The 25,083-nt window shown below is 54.1% G+C and overlaps 1 protein-coding gene across 1 annotated transcript in view; it reads right to left on the bottom strand.

Annotated features, from left to right (window-relative positions):
- Window positions 1–21,170, bottom strand: part of LOC311520113 (class I histocompatibility antigen, F10 alpha chain-like) — a gene marked incomplete at its 5' end in the record, with an annotated part of 30,525 nt that extends 9,355 nt beyond the window's left edge. Inside the window, 4 exons of the mRNA XM_084627353.1 lie at window positions 758–1,033; window positions 7,973–8,236; window positions 17,826–18,683; window positions 21,143–21,170. Of these exons, the coding sequence (XP_084483479.1) occupies window positions 758–1,033; window positions 7,973–8,236; window positions 17,826–18,683; window positions 21,143–21,170 (1,426 nt within the window). The remainder of the gene's footprint in view (window positions 1–757; window positions 1,034–7,972; window positions 8,237–17,825; window positions 18,684–21,142) is intronic.
- Window positions 21,171–25,083: the final 3,913 nt, after the last annotated feature.

The following is a 25,083-nucleotide window of genomic DNA, read 5'->3' as shown; positions in this document are numbered from 1 at the left end:
TGATTAATCTTTAACTAAAAAGCTTTGGTAATAAATGTGACTGTGATTAACTGATGTCTTACTGATAAAAGAATCAAGTAAAAAGTAAGAAAGCGTTGCAGCAAAGGTAGGTCTTGGGGAAAACTTTAAGGACAAGGGGAGCCTTCTTCCAGATTAGTATAGGGAGGGCAATTCCACATGGAGGGGATGGCATGGAAGGAAGCACATAGATGTCTGTGGGAAAAGTTTGGACAAAGAGGCAACAAGGACAAAACCACCGTCATTGGTGGAACACAGGGGCTGGGCTCACACAACAAATATGATGGTGAAGAGAGCGAACGAGGAAGAATTACATAGTGAATGAAGCTGGTGTCCACAGAAGTGGTGGCACTTCCATAATTAAGCTTGCGTGGCACTTTCTCCACAGAGTCTATTTTTCAGACTGCTCTAACATATGCACGCCCAGGCAGACTGCCTTGAGAACGCTGCGTCACACCAGGGGAAGAGCTAGAATTTGTGGTGTGAATTTGGGCTCATTTGGTCAAGTGGCTCTGGAGATGCAGCTTCTCTACAGTGAGCTGCTTTTAACATTTTCAATTTCTTATCTGTTTTTCCAGAAGAGCTGGGGGGCGGGGGAGAAGAGAGAAGAGTTGTTTCCCCACACATCCCTGGTGCAAGGTTAGATGAACTGCCCCCTATCCCCGCTCCACTTTGGAACTGGGGCATGAAGATGTAACTTGTAATGAACTCCTGCGTGGGGCTTGTCCCCCTGCCTTACCTTTCCTCTGTAGAGTCTCCTTCCCGTACTCTATTTCCTGCCTAAGGAATTCTGTACATAACTTCTCCAGGTAGTATTTCCATCCCTGGTTGTCATCTACTTCAGCATGCCACCTCCTCTTGGTGATCTGAGCCCCAATATCTGCTGCTACCCAAGTCATGGTCTCCTTATCGAAGGTAAGGAAGTCTCGTCCATCATACGAATCCTGGTAAAACACCTGAGTGGTGTTGTCTTCCCGGAGATCACAGCCGTATATCGTCTGGATAATGTGAAACCCTGAAACACAGCTGAGGGTCAGCAGCAGCCTCTCTCTGAAAATCTCACCAAGACCCCACTGCAGCTAGCCCAGTGGGTCCTCCCCTTGCTACTGGGCCCTCCCTCCCCTGAGAAATGGGATTCCCACTTATGTGGTTGGGTCCTACACCCTCCCAGCTCCTTTCAGGAGGGAACCCAAACTCGCAGGGGGCGCCCTCTCCATCTGTTGGGTCTTTGTACACTAAAGACCCCCGCTGCAGAGAGTTCACACCCTTCAAGGAGTACCTCACTGCTGCTTGTTCTTGTTTGCTCCCTGCAGGGGTGCAGGGTGGCACAACCCCAAAGGGAGTACTCCGGATACTGCAGGGGTCTATCCCCTCCAGGTCTCTTCTGCTCTCTGATGATCCCCCAATACTGGTAGTCAGGGTCATTCTCGAGAAGAGAGAGAGTTCAGGGTGTCTATACCCCACTCTCTCCTGCTCTGGTTGTATTAATTTTGCAGGATCCTCAGGGTCACTTGGTCCCCCATCTCCTCCATTCACATTACCCCCACGTTCCTGTGGGGAGGGGGTACAGGTCTGTCCCCCACACTAACCTCTGCTCTGGTTTAAGGACCTTACAGAATCCCCAGGGTCCCTCTGTTTCCCTGCCCCATCGTCCCCATGCCCCCAACTCAATCTAGGAACGGCAAAGCACCAACTTCGGATGCTTGGCCTCTTTTTCACATGGCCACTGTCTCCAGGTGATTCCCTGTAAGGATCAGGCCACTGACGGCCCTTAGTTCAGCTGGCCACCATTTTCCTACAGCCAGGCTAATCTTCACAACAGCAGCCACTCTCACACACAACCAAGAGCAGAGTCAGTTAATACAGCCACCCCTGGGCTGACAGGAGGCAGGAAGGGAGACTAGAGGGGGCAGGGGGATGGGAACAGGAAGGAGAATTTAGGGGACAGGGAGAGAGGCTGTGGTGAACAGAGAACACTGTGAGGATCACGAGGAAGACTGAAACATGTGGGGAACGGATCAGACCCCTCGCTTGGCAAACAAGGCAGAATGTGGGGGCACAAAAATACCCCACACAGGGTCCCAAGTATTTTCACCCCACCCCCACCCTGCATTAGATACCTGGAGATAAATGCCTAGATTTTCAGCAATCACTAGTGATTTTGGGTGCCCAACTGAGACCTTTTAAAGCAGCTTGATCAGAAAGTGGGAGCACCCGGCCGCTGAATCTCAGACACCCAAAAAATCACGAATCACGTTTGGAAAAACATCGGCCAAGGGATTAAAATACAATTTGGGGTCACAGCCACAGGTGAGAGCCGAGCCCACTGAGCTGTGTCCCTGAACCATGCCCCAGGCTTGGGCAAAAACCGGTTACTAACCTTCCTGTGACGGCTGTTCTCAGAGATCATAGAATCATAGAATATCAGGGTTGGAAGGGACCTCAGGAGGTCATCTAGCCCAACCCCCTTTTCAAAGCAGGACCTATCCCCAACTAAATCATCCCAGCCAGAGCGTTGTCAAGCCTGACCTTAAAAACTTCTAAGGAAGGAGATTCTACCACCTCCCTAGGTAACGCATTCCAGTGTTTCACCACCCTCCTAGTGAAAAAGATTTTCCTAATATCCAACCTGAACCTCCCCCACTGCAACGTGAGACCATTACTCCTTGTTCTGTCATCTTCGACCACTGAGAACAGTCTAGAGCCATCCTCTTTGGATCCACCTTTCAGGGAGTTAAAAGCAGCTATCAAATCCTCCCTCATTCTTCTCTTCCGCAGACTAAAAAATCCCAGTTCCCTCAGCCTCTCCTCTTAACTCATGTGTTCCAGACCCCTAATCATTTTTGTTGCCCTCCGCTGGACTCTTCCCAATTTTTCCACATCCTTCTTGTAGTTTGGGGCCCAAAACTGGACACAGTACTCCAGAGGAGGCCTCACCAATGTCGAATAGAGGGGAACGATCACGTCCCTCCATCTGCTGGCAATGCCCCTACTTATACATCCCAAAATGCCACTGGCCTTCTTGGCAACAAGGGCATACTGTTGACTCATATCCAGCTTCTCGTCCATGTAACCCCTAGGTCCTTTTCTGCAGAACTGCTGCCGAGCCATTCGGTCCCTAGTCTGTAGCAGTGCATGGGATTCTTCCGTCCTAAGTGCAGGACTCTGCATTTGTCCTTGTTGAACCTCATCAGATTTCTTTTGGACCAATCCTCTAATTTGTCTAGGGCCCTCTGTATCCTATCCCTACCCTCCAGTGTATCTAGCTCTCCTCCCAGTTTAGCGTCATCTCCAAACTTGCTGAGGGTGCAATCCACACCATCCTCCAGATCATTTATGAAGATATTGAACAAAACCAGCCTGAGGACCGATCCTTGGGGCACTCCACTTGATACCGGCTGCCAACTAGACATGGAGCCATTGATCACTACCCGTTGAGCCCGACAATCTAGCCAATTTTCTATCCACCTTATAGTCCATTCATCCAGCCCATACCTCTTTAACTTGCTGGCAAGAATACTGTGGGAGACCGTGTCAAAAGCTTTGCTAAAGTCAAGAAACAACACATTCACTGCTTTCCCCTCATCCACAGAGCTAGTTATCTCGTCATAGAAGGCAATTGGATTAGTCAGGCATGACTTGCCCTTGGTGAATCCATGCTGACTGTTCCTGATCACTTTCCTCTCTAAGTGCTTCAGAACTGATTCCTTGAGGACATGCTCCATAATTTTTCCAAGGACTGAGGTGAGGCTGACTGGCCTGTAGTTCCCAAGATCCTCCTTCTTCCCTTTTTTAAAGATGGGAACTATATTAGCCTTTTTCCAATTGTCCAGGACCTCCCCCAATCGCCATGAGTTTTCAAAGATAATGGCCAATGGCTCTGCAATCACATCCGCCAACTTCTTTAGCACTCTCGGATGCAGTGCATCCAGCGCCATGGACTTGTGTTTGTCCAGCTTTTCTAAATAGTCCCGAACCACTTCTTTCTCCACTGAGGGCTGCTCACCTCCTCCCCATGCTGTGCTGCCCAGTGCAGTAGTCTGGGAGCTGACCTTGTTCGTGAAGACAGAGGTGAAAAAAGCATTGAGTACATTAGCTTTTTCTACATCCTCTGTCACTAGGTTGCCTCCCTCATTCAGTAAGGGGCCTACACTTTCCTTGACTTTCTTCCTGTTGCTAACATACCTGAAGAAACTTGTGTTGCACACGTCCATTCCACGCTAGGTGTGTGTGCCCCGCACACAGTCGCCTGAAATTTTTCGTGATACCCCTCAGGCCGGCTCTCGCGCCCTCTAATGCGGCGGGCTCATATCGTGGTGCGAGGGGACCGGATGACCCCCCCGCACCTTCTCAGTTCCTTCTTGCCAGCAACTCCAACAGAGGGGTAGGAGGGTGGCTCGTGGAATGGGCGTGTGCCACATGTTTCAAAGAACAACAATTACAGAAAGGTTAGTAACTTTTTTTTCTTCTTCAAATGCTTGCACACGTCCCTTCCACCTTTGGTGACTCCCAAGCAGACCATAAGAGGTGGGCTCGGAGTTCATGGACACGTGGATTATGACACTGCCCAACCAAACCCAGTGTCATCTCTAGCTTGCTGGGTGATGGCATAGTTGGAAGAAAAAGTATGTCTTGACGCCTAGGTCGCTGCTCTGCAAATGTCCTGGATCAGGCCTGGGCCATGAACACCACTGAGGAAGCTCGTGCTCTCATAGAACCGGGCCGTCAGGAAGGTGGGAGTGAAAGTCAAATCTGCCCAGCAGTGCCTGTTGGCTGAAGCTGTAGTCCGTTGGTAGAATACATTTTCCTACCAAAATGGTCTTGTTTTTTTGAGTCTTTCGCCTTGGGCGTTGCCCTTTACAACCCCGGCCTTTCCTTCTCATTGGCTGTCGAGGCCACCAAGGATCCAGGAGAGGGATGGGAGTATAAGTTCTCCTACCCTTTAGTGGTGACATAATATTTCCTATCTGCCTTCTTTGACGTGGGGGGCAGTGAGGAAGGGATCTGCCACAGGGTTTTAACTGGACCCATGATGACCCCATTGAGAGGCAGAGCTACCTTTGATGGGGCCACTGCAGCCCAGATGTTGACCAGGCTGTTGGAGGATTTTTTAAACTACCTTCACTTCCAGCCCTATGTTTGGGGTCACCTTCTTCCATAACACCTGGAGAGCCCTGAAGTGTCCTGGGGAGGGGAAACACCCAACCCTGCCTCTTCTGGGATGGGGGGAGGAGGAGGAGGCAGCCTGCACCAGCATGGGACCTTCCTCCTCTCCTTCTGCACCAACCGGATCCCATAGCTCCGGGTTCTGAGAGTCAATACCTGGCTCATAGTCCGGATCAGCTGCTGTTCAGTGTGACAGAGGAATCCTCCTCTCAGACACCACTGAGTAGGAGCATCGACACGGGGGCCCAGGCAGCAGAGGGAAACACCAGGGGTTTCAAAAAGGTCATTGCATCTGGGTACTGGACTGAACAGAGCCTGTGAACAGGGCGGAGTCGATGGTATCACCTGCGGAGGTGGGGCAGAGGAGTGGCCAGATGCAGGTCGCACTCCCCTGCACTCCCCATGCTTGTCCATTCTTAGAGATGGGGAACCTCTCAGACAGCTGCTGCTTATGTTTCTTTCTTGGCCCTGGGCATGGGGAACGGTGCCGAGAGTCCCGTACAGACTCTCTCTGCAGCAGCTCTTCGTACCAGCACTGAGGTACACGGTGCCAAGTTTGACTGGCTCGGCTCCGAAGCAGGTCTGAGTGCGGCTTCCATCAGGAGGGACTTCGGCCTGGCCTCCCTGTCCTTTTTCAGATGTGGACTGAACCGGTGGCAGAGCTGACAGTGATCCACAAGAGGAGTCTCATCCAAGCATTTCAGACAGCTAGAGTGCAGGTCACTCAAAGGCATGGGCTCGCTGCAGGAGGCCCTGGGTTTGAAGCCCGGAGATAGAGACATGCCCAGTTCCAGGAGCAGAGGAAACTCTGCTACGAGAGTCCAACTAACTATTTACACCAATCAACTAAAGTCAAAAGGTGAGAAAACAACGGGGAGGAAAAGAGATGGAGTAACAACGAGAGAACCACTGAGAATCTTGAGAGGTGCAGGGCAGCTGGTCACAGACACGCAGAGATCCCAAGCCAGGAGCCCGAGAGGAGTGGAGTGGGTCAGGCCTCCCCACCCACTCCTCTTCTCCTCCATGCTGCACTCCACAGGGATGAGCAGGGTGGGAGCACTGATGGGGTCTCAGAGGGACCAGACCCCAAATTTCCCCATGTGTGTATTGGGGGCAGACGCAGCTAGAGAGGGGAACACTGTTGGTGGCCAAAATGCAGAACTCAGGACAGTCTACAGCGAGCTGGCTGCCCCAGGACTGCGAGGAAGGGGTAAATGGGGGGAGGAGGGCAGGAGGGGGCAGCCGGGACAGTGGTTGGAGAGGGGGCGGTGGGGACAGAACAGCAGCTCCCCAGCACAGGTTTAGGGGCGGGCGAGTGGAGCCCCTCTCTCAGCACTGGGGAGGCCAGTGTCCATGTGAGCAGGTCAGGTTGGACAGACTCAGCAGCAGGGGACGAATGAGTGAGACTAGTCAGGAGAGGGTTAAACTAGCTACAGAAAGGGCTCCCACATTAGGGGGGCAGACACTTGGCAACCCTCCGCCCTGTTGTTTAGTCCTGGGGCAGGGCTGCCAGGAGCCCATGTGTCCAGGACAGAATGGGAATTAGTTCTCATCGCTGCTGTCTCAGTGCTGGGAGCCAGGAGGGATTTGGGGTGGGGGTTTACAACAAGGGGCTGGGGACACTCCTGGGTGAGGACCAATGCGACAGGCCAGTACCACTGACACGGGAGAATCAGGGGACTGTCGAGTGAAAATCACCGTGCTAAGTAAGACAGCACAATCAGGGGTCTGGCCAGGCGGCTATAGTCCCGCACACTGCGGACCGAGCAGGAAGAAAGGCTCTTTACACATCTATGGATAGTGTGCAGGGGAACCTGCCTGACCCTGGAGGCTCCAACCGGGGGACACGGGCAGGGGTTTGTGCTGCCAGGAGTAAGGAACCCGGGAGTCTCTGCACGTTGCAGGGGCTGATTCTCTCACTAACTCTCCAGCCCAAGTCAATGTCAGACCCTCACTCTGCGGAGTGAAGAGGAATCTGACCTTAGATAAACTCACCTGAGAAATAAGACAAAGCGAACAATGAAGGAGGCTCACCGGTGAGCAGCTTCTCCCCAGGGCTGGGTGAATGCAGCACTGCCTGCTCTTGTGACTTTACCGTGTGTCTCATGATAGCGGGGGTATTAAAACCCCAGTTCCTGCACTCATGGGATTAGGGGAGAGTCTCAGCTCTCTTTTCTTACAGCACTAACTTCTAGTCCTTCTAGGAGCAGGGAAAACCCTGGAAATTATCCCCTAAAGGCTCAAACCAGAGGGCAAATAAAAATAAGCTCCAATATTATCCCCAAAATACGACATTTAAGCCAAACTCAGGATTTTGGGGGCCTGACTGGTGATGTCTCAACACTGGGGGCTGTTGATATTGGGATTCCCCATCACTCGGTGTCTGGGAATTGAGACAAGACGTCTCAGAGCCCTCCCTGCTCTAGATCTAGGGTCTTTGGGACCTTCTGGCCTATGCACCTCTGCTGCTCTGCCCGGGAAATGACCACACACGGGGGGCGGGGGGTCCCCCGAAGGGCGGCAGAGGCAGCTGCAAGTGAGAGTGGTAGCAGAAATCTGGGGTGTTTGGGGAAGGAACAGCATGAGAGTCCTATTTTGGAGGGTGTCAAAAATGCTTTTGCATGGATCTTCGATCCTGCAGCCCCCTGCCCCCTCTGTGTCCCTCTGTCCCCCACCTTCACACTTCTCCGGTGAGAAAATGCCCCTGCGGGCCTCTCCGTCCCATCACCCCGTTCACACTGACACCACCATCCCCTGCTCTGTCCATCAGGCCGTGTCCCTCACTCACCCTCAGTCCGGTTGCAGAGCTGACCCAGGGCGTTCAGACTGATTCTGAACCAGGCCTCCCAGCGCCGTGCCCACAAGGTCCTCAATTCCCACAACTCCGGGCCCTCGTTCTCCGCCATCCACGCTGGGCGAGGCTCCGCCCTCTGCTTCTCACTGGTGTAGACGTAGATGACCTGATCGTCCACGTACCCCACACGGCTGTACCAGGGCAGCCCCGGGCCGGGCTCGGACACCACCGTGTGGAATATGCGCCTGGAGTGCAGGCCTGGGGGGAAAGATTGGGGGCAGGGAGGTCAGACCCAACCAGACCCTGCCAGGAGCCCCTGGCAATACACATGAGGCGGTGCCAGCCCTCAGGAGCGCTCCTGTGGGAGGGAGACCTGGGAAAGGGCTCACAGACCGGCCTGACCCAGGAGAAAGAGGGGTTGGGGGAGGAGGAGAACGGGGGCAAGGCTGGAGGGGTGGATGAGGGGGAGAGGAGCTGGAGCGTGTGAGGAGTAGGGGAGCTGACAGGGAGAGTGTACTTGGGGCACGGGGGGGTAAAGGGGAATGTGAAGAAGGAAAGGGGGTTCAGGTGGGAGCAGGGGGGAGGGGGGAGCAGGAGAAGGGCTGGGGCAGTAGGAGATGCAGGAGCTGAAGCTCGGGATACAAGGGGGGCGGGGGCGGTGGGAGCCACAGACCCGAGCTGTGCACACAATGTACGATAATTTATTAAGAACATAAGAACAGCCATAGTGGGTCAGACCAAAGGTCCATCTAGCCCAGTCTCCTGTCTTCCGACAGTGGCCTATGCCCGGTGCCCCAGAAGGAACGAACAGAACAGGCAATCAGCAACTGATCATCTCCTGTCGTCCATTCCCAGCTTCTGACAAACAGAGGCTAGGGACACCCTCCCTGCCCATCCTGGCTAACAGCCATTGATGGACCTATCCTCCATGAACTTATCTAGTTCTTTTTTGAACCCTGTTATAGTCTTGGCCTTCACAACATCCTCTGGCAAGGAGTTCCACAGGTTGACTGTGCGTTGTGTGAAGAAATACTTCCTTTTGTTTGTTTTAAACCTGCTGCCTATTAATTTCATCTGGTGACCCCTAGTTCTTGTGTTATGTAAAGGGGGTAAATAACACTCCCGGATTCACTTTCTTCACACCAGTCATGACTTTATAGACCTCAGTCAGAGCCACCTTAGTCGTCTCTTTTCCAAGCTGAAAAGTTCAAGTCATATTAATCTCTCCTCCTGTGGAAGCTGTTCTATACCCCATATCATGTTTGTTGCCCTTTTCGGTACCTTTTCCAGTTCCAATAGGTATTTTTCTGATGGGGTGACCACATCTGCACAGAGTATCCACGATGTGGGCATCCCATGGATTTATATAGAGGCAATAAGATATTTTCTTATTATCTCTCCCTTTCCTAATGATTCCCAACATTCTGTTCGCTTTTGTGACTGCCGCTGCACATTGAGTGGATGTTTTCAGAGAACTGTCCACAGTGACTCCAAGAGCTCTTTCTTGAGTGGTAACAGCTAATTTAGACCCCATCATTTGATATGTAGAGTTGGGATATGTTTTCCAATGTACTTTGCATTTATCCACACTGATTTTCACCTGCCATTTTGTTGCTCAGTCACCAAATTTTGTGAGATCCCTTTGTAACTCTTTGCAGTCTGCTTTGGACTTAGGTGCAGCCACAGCGTGAATAAGTTATGTCCCATGTAGGGACCAGGCCCCCTCCTGTGCCAGTCACTGCACGGGCCCTTCCCCCAAGGAGCTCACAGGCTGATCACCCGTCCCTACAGTCGGGTTCACCCCACAGATCCACAGGCAGGATCAGGGCCAAAGCAGGGGGTGGGGAAGAGCAACAGCTCCCAGACAAAGGGCCTGGTGCTGCAAAGACTGAACCCCTGATCCCTTCATGCCGGTGAGCGTCCCACTGACGTCAGACACTGCTCAGGGGAATTATACACTGCCTCTCTGATCCCCACAACTGGCTGTCCCTTCCAGCCTCCCACACTCATCCTTGGTAACTTCAGCTTCCAAGGCGATGGCCTATCCGACCCTCTGCTCCCCATCTCCTCACCCTCCCCTCTGCATTTACCCAGCAGCCCTGGGTCAGCTCCCCCACCCTTCAAAAGGGCCATGCACTGAACTTGTGTTCACCAAGCCCTGCTCTCTGAGCTATCCAGTGCTGATTCCCCTTCTCCGACCATCACCGGGTCTGTCTCAGCATCACCCACCTCTCCCCATGTGTTATAATGAATATTGTGTGTGCCTCAGTTTCCCCCGTGAGCTGCATGGTTAACAAGGTGGGGGAAAAGATTAATTGCTCTCCAGAGATCCAGGTGTGACTGATGACTCACTATCTGGGGTCTGGGCCCCACGCTGATGGGGGGTCCCAGAAGACAACTGCCCGGACATTTGGCACCTAGCAACTAATGACCATGGAGGACCCATCCTCTGCAGGAAGCCAGCCAGCTGAGACCAGCTGGAAAACAAAGAGCTGAGGACGAGGCCAGGTGACAATGTTTGGCAGGAACAAGAACAAAAGACAAAGGAGGGGCCTCTGGGGGCTAAGTATGGGCTGTTGGAGGGAGGAGAAGCTTCTGGACTGGGACAAAAGAGAAAGTTCTGGACAGACCCAGATGGCCTTGGCTGTAAGTTTCCATTCTCTAGTCTTTAGGTTAAGTTTAGAGATGAGAGCAACAAGGGTGAGGTTGTGGTGGGTGTCTGCTATAGACCACCAGACCAGGAGGATGAGGTAGACGAGGCTTTCTTCGGACATCTAACAAGTTTCCAGATCACAGGCCCTGGTTCTAATTGGGGACTCCAATTACCCTGACATCTGCTGGGAGAGCAATACAGCAGTGCACAGACAATCCAGGAAGTTTTTGGAGAGTGTTGAGGACAACTTCCTGGTACAAGTGCTGGAGGAACCAACTAGGGGCTGTGCTCCTCTTGACCTGCTCACCAACAAGGAAGAATGGGTAGGGGAAGTAGAAGTGGATGGCAACCTGGGCAGCAGTGACCATGAGATGGTTGAGTTCAGGATCCTGACAAAAGGAAGAAAGTAGAGCAGCAGAATACGGACCCTGGACTTGAGAAAAGCAGACTTTGACTGATGGGCAGGATCCCCTGAGAGGCTAATATGAGGGGGAAAGGAGTCCAGGAGAGCTGGCTCTATTTTGGAGAAGACTTATTTAGGGCACAAGAACAAACCATCCCGATGTGTAGAAAGAATAGCAAATATGGCAGGTGACCAGCTTGGCTTAACAGTGAAATCTTCAGTGAGCTTAAACTCAAAAAGGAAGCGTACAAGAAGTGGAAACGTGGACAGATGATTAGGGAGGAGTATAACAATACTTCTTGAGCATGAAGGGATGTAATCAGGAAGGCCAAAGCACAGTTTGAGTTACAGCTAGCAAGGAATGTGAAGGGTAACAAGACGGGCTTCTGCATGTATGTTAGCAACAAGAAGGTGGTCAGGGAACATGTGGGCCCCTTACTGAATGGGAAAGGCAACCTAGTGACAGATGATGAGGAAGAAGCTGAAGTACTCACAATGCTTTTTCTGCCTCGGTCTTCACAGACAGGGTCAGCTCCCAGACTGCTGCACTGGGCAGCACAGTGTGGGGAGGAGGTGAGCAGCCCTCAGTGGTGAAAGAACAGGTTAAGGCAGCGGTTCTCAAACTGGGGTTCAGGACTCCTCAGGGGTTGCAAGGTTATTACAGGGGGGTCGCAAGCTGTCAATCTCCACCCCAAACCCCGCTTTGCTCCAGCATTTATAATTGGTGTTAAATCTATTAAAAAGTGTTTTTAATTTATGGGGGGGGGTCGGACTCAGAGGCTTGCGATGTGAAACGGGTCACCAGTAAAAAAGTTTAAGAGCCACTTGGTTAAGGACTATTTAGAAAAGCTGACATTCACAAATCCACGGAGCCGGATCTAATGCATCCGAGGGTGCTGAGCGAGTTGGCTGATGTGACTGCAGAGTCATTGGCCATTATCTTTGAAAACTCGTGGCCATCGGGGGAGGTGCCGGACGACTGGAGAAAGGCAAATATAGTGCCCATCTTTAAAAAAGGGGAGAAGGAGAATACGGGGAACTACTGTACAGACTGGTCAGCCTCACCTCAGTCCCTGGAAAAATCATGGAGCAGATCCTCAAGGAATTCATTTTGAAGCACTTGGAGGAGAGGAAGCTGATCGGTAACAGTCAACATGGATCCACCAAGGGCAAGTCATGCCTGACCAACCTGATTGCCTTCTATGATGAGAGAACTGGCTCTCTGGATATGGGGAAAGTGGTGCATGTGATATATCTTGAGTTTAGCAAAGCTTTTGACACGGTCTCCCACAGTATTCTTGCCAGCAAGTAAAACAAGTATGGGCTGGATGAATGGACTATAAGGTGGATAGAAAGCTGGCTAGATCATCGGGCTCAACGGGTAGGGATCAATGGCTCCATGTCTAGTTGGCAGCTGGTATCAAGCGGAGTGCCCCAGGGGTCGGTTCTGGGGCTGGTTTTGTTCAACATCTTTATTAATAATCTGGATGATGGGATGGATTGCACCCTCAGAAAGTTCATGGATGACACTAAACTGGGAGGAGAGGTGGATACGCTGGAGGGTAGGCTCCAGAGTGACCTAGACAAACTGGAGGATTGGGCCAAAAGAAATTTGATGAGGTTCAACAAGGACAAGTGCAGAGTCCTGCACTTAGGATGGAAGAATCCCATGCACCGCTACAGGCTGGGGGCCGACTGGCTAAGCGGCAGTTCTGCAGAAAGGACCTGGGATTACAGTGGACAAGAAGCTGGGGATGAGTCAGCAGTGTGCCCTTGTTGCCAAGAAGGCGAACGGCATATTGGGCTGCATTAGTAGGAGCATTGCCAGCAGATCGAGGGACGTGATCGTTCCCCTCTATTTGGCACTGGTGAGGCCACATCTGGAGTACTGCATCCAGTTTTGGTCCCCCCACTCCAGAAAGGATGTAGACAAATTGGAAAGAGTCCAGCGGAGGGCAACAAAAATGACTAGGGGGCTGGGGCACATGACTTATGAGGAGAGGCTGAGGGAACTGGGGTTATTTAGTCTGCAGAAGAGAAGAGTGAGGGGGGATTTGACAGCAGCCTTCAACTACTGGAACGGGGGTTCCAAAGATGATGGATCTAGGCTGTTCTCAGTGATGGCAGATGACAGAACAAGGAGCAATGGTCTCAAGTTGAAGTGGGGGAGGTCTAGGTTGGATATTAGGAAAAACTATTTCACTAGGAGGTTTACCTAGGGAGATGGTAGAATCTCCATCCTTCAAGGTCAGCTTGACAAAGCCCTGGCTGGGATGATTTAGTTGATGTTGGTCCTGCTTTGAGCAGCGGGTTGGACTAGATGCCCTCCTGAGAATCATCATAGAATATCAGGGTTGGAAGGGACCTCAGGAGGTCATCTAGTCCAACTCCCTGCTCAAAGAAGGACCAATCCCCATTTAAATCACCCCAGCCAGGGCTTTGTCAAGCCTGGCCTTAAAAACTTCTAAGGAAGGAGATTCCACCACCTCCCTAGGTAATGCATTCCAGTGTTTCACCACCCTCCCAGTGAAAAAGGTTTTCATAATATCCAACCTAAACCTTCCTCACTACAACTTGAGACCATTACTCCTTGTCCTGTCATCTTCGACCACTGAGAATAGTCTAGAACCATCCTCTTTGGAACCACCTCTCAGGTAGTTGAAAGCAGCTATCAAATCCCCCCTCGTTCTTCTCTTCTGCAGATTAAACAATCCCAGTTCCCTCAGCCTCTCCTCATAAGTCATGTGTTCCAGACCCTTAATCATTTTTGTTGCCCTTCGCTGGACTCTCTCCAATTTTTCCACATCCTTCTTCTAGTGTGGGGCCCAAAACTGGACACAGTACTCCAGATGAGGCCTCACCAGTGTCAAATAGAGGGGAACGATCACATCCCTCCATCTGCTGGCTATGCCCCTACTTATACATCCCAAAATGCCATTGGCCTTCTTGGCAACAAGGGCACACTGTTGACTCAGATCCAGCTTCTCGTCCACTGTCACCCCTAGATCCTTTTCTGCAGAACTGCTGCCTAGCCATTCGGTCCCTAGTCTGTAGCCGTGCATTGGATTCTTCCGTCCTAAGTGCAGGACCCTGCACTTATCCTTATTGAACCTCATCAGATTCCTTTTGGCCCAATCCTCCAATTTGTCTAGGTCCCTCTGTATCCTATCCCTACCTGCCACCGTATCTACCACTTCTCCTAGTTTAGTATCATCCGCAAATTTGCTGAGAGTGCAATCCACACCATCCTCCAGATAATTTATGAAGATATTGAACAAAACCGGCCCCAGGACCTACCCTTGGGGCACTCCACTTGATACTGGCTGCCAACTAGACATGGAGCCATTGATCACTACCCGTTGAGCCCGACAATCTAGCCAACTTTCTATCCACCTTATAGTGCATTCATCCAGCCCATACTTCTTTAACTTGCTGACAAGAATACTGTGGGAGACAGTGTCAAAAGCTTTGCTAAAGTCAAGAAACAATACATCCACTGCTTTCCCTTCATCCACAGAACCAGTAATCTCATCATAGAAGGCGATTAGATTAGTCAGGCATGACCTTCCCTTGGTGAATCCATGCTGACTGTTCCTGATCACTTTCCTCTCATGTAAGTGCTTCAGGATTGATTCCTTGAGGACCTGCTCCATGATTTTTCTGGGGACTGAGGTGAGGCTGACTGGCCTGTAGTTCCCAGGATCCTCCTTCTTCCCTTTTTTAAAAGATGGGCACTACATTAGCCTTCTTCCAGTTGTCCGGGACTTCCCCCGATCGCCATGAGTTTTCAAAGATAATGGCCAATGGCTCTGCAATCACAGCCACTAACTCCTTTAGCACTCTCGGATGCAACGCATCCGGCCCCATGGACTTGTGCACGTCCAGCTTTTCTAAATAGTCCCTAACCACTTCTTTCTCCACAGAGGGCTGGCCACCTACTCCCCATGCTGTGTTGCCCAGCGCAGCAGTCTGGGAGCTGACCTTGTTTGTGAAGACAGAGGAAAAAAAAAGCATTGAGTACATTAGCTTTTTCCACATCCTCCGTTACTTGGTTGCCTCCCTCATTCAGTAAGGGGCCCACACATTCCTTGGCTTTCTTCTTGTTGCCAACATACCTGAAGAAACCCTTCTTGTTACTCTTAACATCTCTTGCTCGCTGCAGCTCCAGGTGCAATTTGGCCCTCCTGATTTCATTCCTACACGCCCGAGCAACATTTTTATACTCTTCTCTGGTCATTTGTCCAATCTTCCACTTATAGATTCATAGATATTTAGGTCAGAAGGGACCATTATGATCATCTAGTCTGACCTCCTGCACAATGCAGGCCACAGAATTTCACCCACCACTCCTAAAAAAGACCTCACACCTATATCTGTGCTATTGAAGTCCTCAAATCTTGTAAGCTTCTTTTTTATGTTTAAGATCTGCAAGGATTTCACTGTTAAGCCAAGCTGGTCGCCTGCCATATTTACTATTCTTTCAAAACATCGGGATGGTTTGTCCCTGTAACCTCAATAGGGATTCCTTGAAATACAGCCAGCTCTCCTGGACTCCTTTCCCCTTCATGTTAGTCCCCCAGGGAATCCTACCCATCAGTTCCCTGAGGGAGTCGAAGTCTGCTTTCCTGAAGTCCAGGGTCCGTATTCTGCTGCTTACCTTTCTTCCCTGTGTCAGGATCCTGAACTCGACCAACTCATGGTCACTGCCTCCCAGATTCCCATCCACTTTTGCTTCCCCTACTAATTCTTCCCGGTTTGTGAGCAGCAGGTCAAGAAGAGCTCTGTCCCTAGTTGGTTCCTTCAGCACTTGCATCAGGAAATTGTCCCCTACACTTTCCAAAAACTTCCTGGATTGTCTATGCACCGCTGTAATGCTCTCTCAGCAGATACCAGGATGATTAAAGTCGCCCATGAGAACCAGGGCGTGCGATCTAGTAGCTTCTGCGAGTTGCCGAAAGAAAGCGTCGTCCACCTCATCCCCCTGGTCCGGTGGTCCATAGCAGACTCCCACCACTACATCACTCTTGTTGCTCACACTTCTAAACTTAATCCAGAGACACTCAGGTTTTTCTGCACTTTCATACCAGAGCTCTGAGCAGTCATACTGCTCCCTTACATACAGTGCTACTCCCCCACCTTTTCTGCCCTGCCTGTCCTTCCTGAACAGTTTATAACCATCCATGACAGTACTCCAGTCATGTGAGTTATCCCACCAAGTCTCTGTTATCCCAATCACGTCATAATTCCTTGCCTTCACCAGGACCTCCAGTTCTCCCTGCTTGTTTCCAAGGTTTTGTGCATTTGTATATAGGCACTTGAGATAACCTGCTGATCGCCCCTCATTCTGTCAGCACCAGTCTAGTCGCACCCACAGTCCCCAATGGGTCATATGTGTCCTGGAAGCAGGTCGTTCAAGGTGTCATCCTAGGAAGGAGATGTTACCCCGCTCTGTCTCTGGCTGCGTGTTTGCTCCCCTGAGGTCTCTTCCAGCCCTGATATTCTATGATTCTGTGCTCTGTGGCCTAACCCTGTTTAGGTCAAACCAAGCCTGTTACTGAGGTGACACAGGGGCACCAATGCGCGTTAAACCACTTTAAGGAAACCCCAAACCCACCCCGCTGCCTCACCCAGCTCAATACGGGCTGCTCAGCTCCCCAGGGCCTGAGCTGCTGCCTCCTGGGGAACAAGGAAGATTCAAGTCCACGCCTGGAAAAGCAGGATGGGCCTTCCCCTCTCCTCACCCCACCCTGCAGGGATCCGGAAGCTCTTTCTCCGGCAGGTTCAGGAGACCCCAACCGCACAAACGCAGCAGCTGTTCTGGGCTCTGCCGCGGGAGCTCACCTCGCCCAAACGAAGACCCGACTAACGCACAGATCCAGGGGCTCCAAACTCTCCCCCGCCCCGGGGCGCCAACACGCGGCCAGAGAGAGAGCGGGGCTGACATCTCCTCCCTGGGATGACGCCTCGAAGGACCTGCTTCCAGGACAGACAGGACCCATTGGGGACGGTGGGTGCGAGGAGACTGGTGCTGACGGAGCCCGGCTGGACGGAGCCGAGGACAAGCCGCACGCGGGAGTCCCGGGCCCTGGGGTGACGCCCGGCGTGAGGAACCGTCCGGGAGCCATTAAAGGTCCGAGAGACCCGAGAAGCCTTTTCCCGTCACTGACCCCTGGTCTGTCTGGGGGGTCAATTTCCTCCCCCCGCGAACCCTCAGCCCGGCTCTGCCCACGGGACGCGGGTCTGAGCGCCCCGCCCGGCCCGGAGACGCGGGCAGGGACCCGGCCTGGGCAGCGCCTGGCCCCGGGGATGCCCCGCAGCCCGGGAGCCGCACGGGGCCGCGAGGGGCTGGTCGGCGGGTGCAGCACCCATGGGTGCCGGTCCGAGCGGGGCCGCACCCCCCGGCTGGGGGCGGTGGGCGGGAGACGCCGGGGTCACCGCTCGGGTCAGGGGCGCTCCGCCCCCCACAGCACATTGTCCCCGCAGCCCCCGGCAGCGCCGGGCACAAGGGGGCCAGGACCCCCCCCCCCCGGTCACTATAGCAACGTCACCGATCCCTGTCAGCGACCGCTCAGTGCCGGGGGGGGGGCGCGGGGGGGTCTCCCGACACCTCTGAACGCAGAGCCCAGAACCGCCCCCCCCGGCACCCAGCTCCCACCACCCCCCCGACACCCCCCTGGCCCGGCTGCTCCCCGACCCGACCCCCAGCTCCCCCCCGGCCCGGCTGCCCCCCCCCCCCCGGCACCCAGCTCCCCCCAGCCCGGCTGCCCCCGTCCTGCCCCCCCGATGCTGACGGGATCGGGCCCCCGGCAGGGCTGCAGCCCCCAGCAGCGGCAGCAGGAGGCGCAGCGCCAGCGCCTGGCCCGGACCCCCCGCAGCGAAGCCGGACGCGGCCCCAAGATTGGAGAACGCCGCGGGGGGCGGAGCCAGCTCCTGCCCCGGGAGCCTCCGGCCTGCAGGGATTGGCTGGGGAGAGGGCATCCCGCCAATCGCGACGCGGAGTCCCGTTTCGTCACCAGTCGCTGGGCAGATCCCGGCGGGGCAGGTTGGGGAGGGAAAGCGAAAGTCCGAGCGGGAGAGGAGGGGCGGGTTCGGCGCGGGACCCGAGAACGCCGCGGGGGGCGGAGCCAGCTCCTGCCCCGGGAGCCTCCCGCCAATCGCGACGCGGAGCCCCGGCGCCGTCACCGGTCGCTGGGCAGAGCCCGGCGGGGCCGGCAGGCGGAGGGGGGGGCAGTACGAGCGGGACAGGACGGGCGGAGGGTTCGGCGCGGCGGGGACCGTGGCCTCGGGGCTGCCCGGCCCGGAGCCGCGACTCGCTCCCCGGCCGAGGTCGCTGCTCCATGGATGCCGGGGCTGGAGCCCGGGGGGGGCCGCACCCCCCGGCTGGGGGCGGCCGGCGGGAGAGGGGGGGTCACAGCTCGGGCCGGGCCCCGCCCCCCTTGTCCCCCCGCCCCCGGCCGGGGACCCCCCCGAGCCTCCAGGGGCCCCGCAGCCCGCGGGGGACGGGCCGCGGCAGCTCGGGCTCCGGTCGGTCCGGGGGCCCCGGGGCCGGGGCTCTCGCCGCTCTCCCGGAGCTCGGCCGCTGCTCCGGCCGGCGAGGGGCTCGAACCGCTCCGCGGGGCCGGTGAAGGAAGCGCTCGCCCCGCTCTCCCCTGGGGGGAGTGAGACACGGTCATCCCGGCACCTCCCTGGGCATGGGGAGAGGAGTCCGGGCCCCAGCCCCCTGCTCTAACCCCTAGACGCCACTTCCCTCCCGGAGCAAGGGAGAGAACCCAGGAGTCCGGGCCCCAGCCCCCTGCTCTAACCCATAGACCCCACTTCCCTCCCAGAGCCGGGGAGAGAACCCAGGAGTCCTGGCTCCAGCCCCCTGCTCTACCCCCCTAGACCCCACTTCCCTCCCGGAGCAAGGGAGAGAACCCAGGAGTCCAGGCTCCAGCCCCCTGCTCTAACCCCTAGACCCCACTTCCCTCCCAGAGCCGGGGAGAGAACCCAGGAGTCCTGGCTCCAGCCCCCTGCTCTACCCCCCTAGACCCCACTTCCCTCCCGGAGCAAGGGAGAGAACCCAGGAGTCCGGGCTGCAGCCCCCTGCTCTAACCCCTAGACCCCACTTCCCTCCCGGAGCAAGGGAGAGAACCCAGGGGTCCGGGCTGCAGCCCCCTGCTCTAACCCCTAGACCCCACCTCCCTCCCAGAGCCAAGGGAGAGAACCCAGGAGTCCGGGCTGCAGCCCCCTGCTCTAACCCCTAGACCCCACCTCCCTCCCAGAGCCAAGGGAGAGAACCCAGGAGTCCGGGCTCCAGCCCCCTGCTCTAACCCCTAGTCCCCACTTCCCTCCCAGAGCAAGGGAGAGAACCCAGGAGTCCGGGCTCCAGCCCCCTGCTCTAACCCCTAGACCCCACCTCCCTCCCAGAGGAAGGGAGAGAACCCAGGAGTCCGGGCTCCAGCCCCCTGCTCTAACCCCTAGACCCCACTTCCCTCCCGGAGCAAGGGAGAGAACCCAGGAGTCCGGGCTGCAGCCCCCTGCTCTACCCCCCTAGACCCCACTTCCCTCCCAGAGCAAGGGAGAGAACCCAGGAGTCCGGGCTCCAGCCCCCTGATCTAACCCCTAGACCCCACTTCCCTCCCGGAGCAAGGGAGAGAACCCAGGAGTCCGGGCTCCAGCCCTCTGCTCTACCCCCCTAGACCCCACTTCCCTCCCAGAGCAAGGGAGAGAACCCAGGAGTCCTGGCTCCAGCCCCCTGCTCTACCCCCCTAGACCCCACTTCCCTCCCAGAGCAAGGGAGAGAACCCAGGAGTCCGGGCTCCAGCCCTCTGCTCTACCCCCCTAGACCCCACTTCCCTCCCAGAGCAAGGGAGAGAACCCAGGAGTCTGGGCTCCAGCCCCCTGCTCTACCCCCCTAGACCCCACTTCCCTCCCAGAGCAAGGGAGAGAACCCAGGAGTCCTGGCTCCAGCCCCCTGCTCTACCCCCCTAGACCCCACTTCCCTCCCAGAGCAAGGGAAAGAACCCAGGAGTCCGGGCTCCAGCCCCCTGCTCTACCCCCCTAGACCCCACTTCCCTCCCAGAGCAAGGGATAGAACCCAGGAGTCCTGGCTCCAGCCCCCTGCTCTACCCCCCTAGACCCCACTTCCCTCCCAGAGCCAAGGGATAGAACCCAGGACTCCGGACTCCAGCCCCCTGATCTAGGCACAGGCAGATGATGACCTAACCCCTTTATTTTCTCTGCTTTTGCCGGTCACTCGGCTGTTTACATCATTTCTGGGAACTCTTTTTGGTGCATCTCCTCCTCTGGCGGGGAGAGGAGGTTCCGAGGCTCTGGGGCCTGGGAAGGTTGCCCCATGCTGCAGTAGGGTCACTGTGGGCGTTAGTATCACTGGGTTTTGGATCCTGCCCTGGGCTGGTCTCTCCTGGTCTGGGGAGCCAGGCTCATGGGAAACTTCCCCATCTGGGATGCTGTCAAGGCGGATTCCCCACTGGCACTTCGAGCGCAGAAGGCCGGGATCCACAAGGTCTCTACACATTAATACTGGCCACTCCAGGCTTGTATTAAACTCCCTTGGTTCCAGATCCCCCTGGCCTTGGGCTGGGAAATGCTGCCACCAAATGCAGAACCCCCCTGAGAGCCCAGGAAGGCACATTCGGAAATTCTTTCCTGTGGGGTACCCCCAAGCTCTTCCACCACCACCCCCAACCCCCAGGGAAGAGCTGAGAAAAGGAAAAGAAAAAGAAATCAGCTGTTGCCAGCAACTAACTGAAAAATGTGCACGGACCTCTAAAGACACAGAAATCCAAGCATGGTCTTCAAAAAGGTAAATTTTATTAAGAAAGAAATAAAGAACAAGCATGTGGAGACTCAGGCAGTTGCTAGATATTAAAAGAGCAGCTGCAAGGATTCAGCACCAAGAGTGATGTTCTTGGGGTCCAGCTTAAAGGTTACAAAAAACCCTGCGCTTCAGGGCAGGGGAAAGCAAGTCACAAAGTTCCATGAAAGTGCCCTTACGCACGCGAAAGTTTCGCAGCCACTGGGAATCGTCCCAGACCTGCAACACTATGCGGTCCCACCAGTCTGTGCTTGTTTCCCGGGCCCAGAATCGGCGTTCCACCGCATGAACCTGCCCCATTAGCACCATGGTGCACCATGATGGGTAACGCGTGCGGTATTTAATGTGATCCTAATTGCCCAAGTGAGCTGAGCGGGCTCCATGCTTGCCGTGGTATGGCATCCGCACAGGTAACTCAAGAAAAAAGGCGCAAAACGATTGTCTGCTGTTGCTTTCACGGAGGGAGGGAGGGAACGGGGGCCTGATGATTTGGACCCAGAACCACCCGCGACAATGTTTTAGCCCCATCAGGCATTGGGATCTCAACCCAGAATTCCAATGGGCAGCGGAGACTGCGGGAACTGCGGGATAGCTACCCACAGTGCAACGCTCCGGAAGTCGACGCTAGCCTCGGTCCTGTGGAAGCACTCCGCCGAGTGAATGCACTTAATGCACTTAGAGCATTTTGTGTGGGGACACACACAAATCGACTATCTAAAAAGGATTTCTAAAAAAACGACTTCTATAAATTCGACCTAATTTCGAAGTGTAGACATACCCTTAGAATTTAGTAAGTAATCTAGCTAGGTATGTGTCAGATTATGATTTCTTTAAATGGCTGAGAAAATAGCTGTGCTGAAGAGAATGAATATTCCTGTCTGTGTGTCTTTTTTGTAACTTAAGGTTTTGCCTAGAGGGATTCTTTATGTTTTGAATCTAATTACCCTGTAAGGTGTCTACCATCCTGATTTTACAGAGGTGATCCTTTTTTTTTTTTTTACTGTTTCTTTTATTAAAATGTTTCTTTTCAAGAACTGAATGCTTTTTTCATTGTTCTAAGATCCAAGGGCTTGGGTCTGTGGTCACCTATGCAAATTGGTGAGGATTTTTACCAAACCTTCCCCAGGAAGTGGGGTGCAAGAGTTGGGAGAATTTTGGGGGGAAAGACGTTTCCAAACAACGCTTTCCCAGTAACCCAGATAAACATTTGGTGGTGGCAGTGGAAGTCCAAGGGCAAAGGGTAAAATAGTTTGTACCTTGGGGAAGTTTTATCCTAAGCTGGTAAGAGTAAGCTTAGGAGGTTTTCATGCAGGTCCCCACATCTGTACCCTAGAGTTCAGAGTGGGGAAGGAACCTTAACACCAGTGGATGCATCCGATGAAGTGGGTTTTAGCCCATGAAAGTTTATGCCCAAATATGTTTGTTAGTCTCTAAGGTGCCAGAAGTACTCCTCGTTTTTGGGGGGTTCTTGCTGATACAGACTAACACGGCTACCACTCTGAAATAAATTAGTGCATCTCTCCTCAAAATAGATCTGTAAGCACAAAGAACACCCTGGAGGCCAGGCCTTTAAACGTTAGGAGACATCAGAGTTAAGGTGACGTGTACATACTTCGCGCAGTGCTGTTGTGCATGTGTGTTATGATACAGACTCACAAGTATGGCCTTGGGGTCAATTCCTTGCCCCCCACAGCATCAATTTCCTCCAGACTCCCAAGGGAAGTGGTGCTTCCTCCATCCCTTGATGAGATGCCTTTCTGGAGTCTGCTTTGGTCCAAAACTCGCTACTTCGCCATGCAGGAGGCCTGTGATGTGTAGGGGGCCAGATGAGATGATCTAAGAGTCTCTTCTGGCCTTCAAGTCTCCAAATCTCTGCAAAACCGAGTGCGGCACATTGAGCATCCTCTGATGGTTCCACGTGTGGCCTGCGTGAACCCTTGCACGACCACTGAGTGTGTGGGGGTGACCCAGGGGGAGCAGCTCAAACACGCACAGGAGCCGGCTCGGGGCAGGACATGAGCCCTGCAGGGCAGGGGTGGGGGTGGCCGTGACATCACAAGGGCCTTTTGCAGCACTCAGCTGATTGGTGAAAGGAGGTTGGGAGGCGGTGACCTCACAGAGAGTCCACGACAACGGCCAGGGAGGACAGGCTGCAGGGCAGGGGGATCTCAGAGACCCCCGGGGCTTTGCTGCAGGGAGTCTCCTTCTGGAGGTGTCTCCTTGAGGACTGAGAGAGAATTCAGGGTCTCGTATGTGAGCGCGAGGTGGAGCCTCTCTGGAGTTTTCTCCTTTCCCACTGCTCACTGAGCGAGAAGACAGACGTCGCTGTGTCGAAGGGAAGAGCCCCAGAGAGGTTTGGTACCGAGGCAGCCTGATCCACCCGGTGCTGGCCAAATTCTCGGCACGGAAAACAGGAGGTTAAGGTGGGACAATTTTCCCCCAGCTAGGCCTTTGTCCCTTCGAGTCCTGGGGGTTTGTCTTTTTTGGTTTCCCTTTTCCTGCTTCCCTCCCTCCACTGGCGAGGAGGGGGCTGCTCTGTAGCCCTCATGGTGGGAGGCCTCCCAAAGAGATGGGACAGGAAGTGTGCTCTGAGAGTGATCCTCACCGGTGACCTGAGCCATCCCTGGGCCATCTGGGGAACCCTCAGCCCACCGCCAGAGTCTCCACGCTGATTGCTGAGCAGGGGGTCTCGTGGCAGGGAGGAGATTCAGGACTTTGTTGTTCTTGTTCAAGGCCCAGCAAATGAGCCAGAAAAATTATTTGCTTGGTGAATTGTTCTCCTTCTCGCTGCTGATTGTCTCTGAGCCGTTCCTGGTTCTCGCTGGTGTTCTCCTTCTTCTAAAACACTTGCTGAAGAATCAGTGTGAATGGTTGTTGGTCTGTAGCTCATTCCAGGTCCGCTTATTCAGTGTGTGAAACTCCAGACTGATGGTACGTTTGAAAGTCAGGACACCCGGGTCCTGTTCCCAACTCTATCCCGACAGGTTGTGTGATGGAAGACAAGGCCCTTCACCTTTCTCAGCCTTCGCTTCTCCCTCTGTCAGTTGGGGAGAACAATCCTCTCACACCTACCTCCCAGTGGGGGGAGGCTGGGTGTAACTCATTCGGCCAAGCATCCGAAGTTGGTGCTTTGCCGTTCCTAGATTGAGCTGGAGGCACGGGGAAGAAGGGGCAGGGAAACAGAGGGACCCTGGGGATTCTGTGAGGTCATTAAACCAGAGAAGAAGTTAGTGTGGGGGACAGATCTCCTGTACCCCTTCCCTACAGGGACATGCGGGTAATGTGAATGGAGGAGGTGGGGGACCAAGTCACCCTGAGGATCCTGCAAAATTAATACAACCAGAGCAGCAGAGAGTGGGGTATAGACACCCCGAACTCTCTCTCTTCTCCAGAATGACCCTGATTACCAGAACTGGGGGACTCCTCAGAGAGCAAAAGAGAGCTGGAGGGGATAGACCTCTGCAATATGGACTATATGGTGGATAGAAAATTGGTCCTCGAGCCAGTTTTGTTCAATACCTTCATAAATGATCTGGAGGATGGTGTGGATTGCACCCTCAGCAAGTTTGCAGATGACACTAAACTGGGAGGAGAGGTAGATACGCTGAAGGGTAGGGATACGATACAGAGGGACCTAGACAAATTGGAGGATTGGGCCAAAAGAAATCTGATGAGGTTCAACAAGGACAAGTGCAGAGTCCTGCACTTAGGACGGAAGAATCCCATGCATCGCTACAGACTAGGGACCGAATGGCTAGGCAGCAGTTCTGCAGAAAAGGACCTAGGGGTTATAGTGGACGAGAAGCTGCATATGAGTCAACAGTGTGCCCTTGTTGCCAAGAAGGCCAATGGCATTTTGGGATGTATATGTAGGGGCATTGCCAGAAGATCGAGGGACGTGATCGTTCCCCTCTATTCGACATTGGTGAGGCCTCATCTGGAGTCCTGTGTCCAATTTTGGGCCCCACACTACAAGAAGGATGTGGACAAATTGGAAAGCATCCAGCGGAGGGCAACAAAAATGATTAGGGGACTGGAACACATGACTTATGAGGAGAGGCTGAGGGAACTGGGATTGTTTAGTCTGTGGAAGAGAAGAATGAGGGGGGATTTGATAGCTGCTTTCAACTACTTGAAAGGGGGTTCCAGAGAGGATGGTTCTAGACTATTCTCAGTGGTGGCAGATGACAGAACAAGGAGTAATGGTCTCAAATTGCAGTGGAGGAGGTTTA

This window comes from Lepidochelys olivacea (genome assembly GCF_965140295.1).
Source record: "Lepidochelys olivacea isolate rLepOli2 genome assembly, chromosome: 4".
Taxonomy (NCBI): Eukaryota; Metazoa; Chordata; order Testudines; family Cheloniidae; genus Lepidochelys; species Lepidochelys olivacea.
The sequence above is the reverse complement of the archived record's forward strand: the minus strand, read 5'-3'. Positions and strand labels throughout refer to the sequence as shown.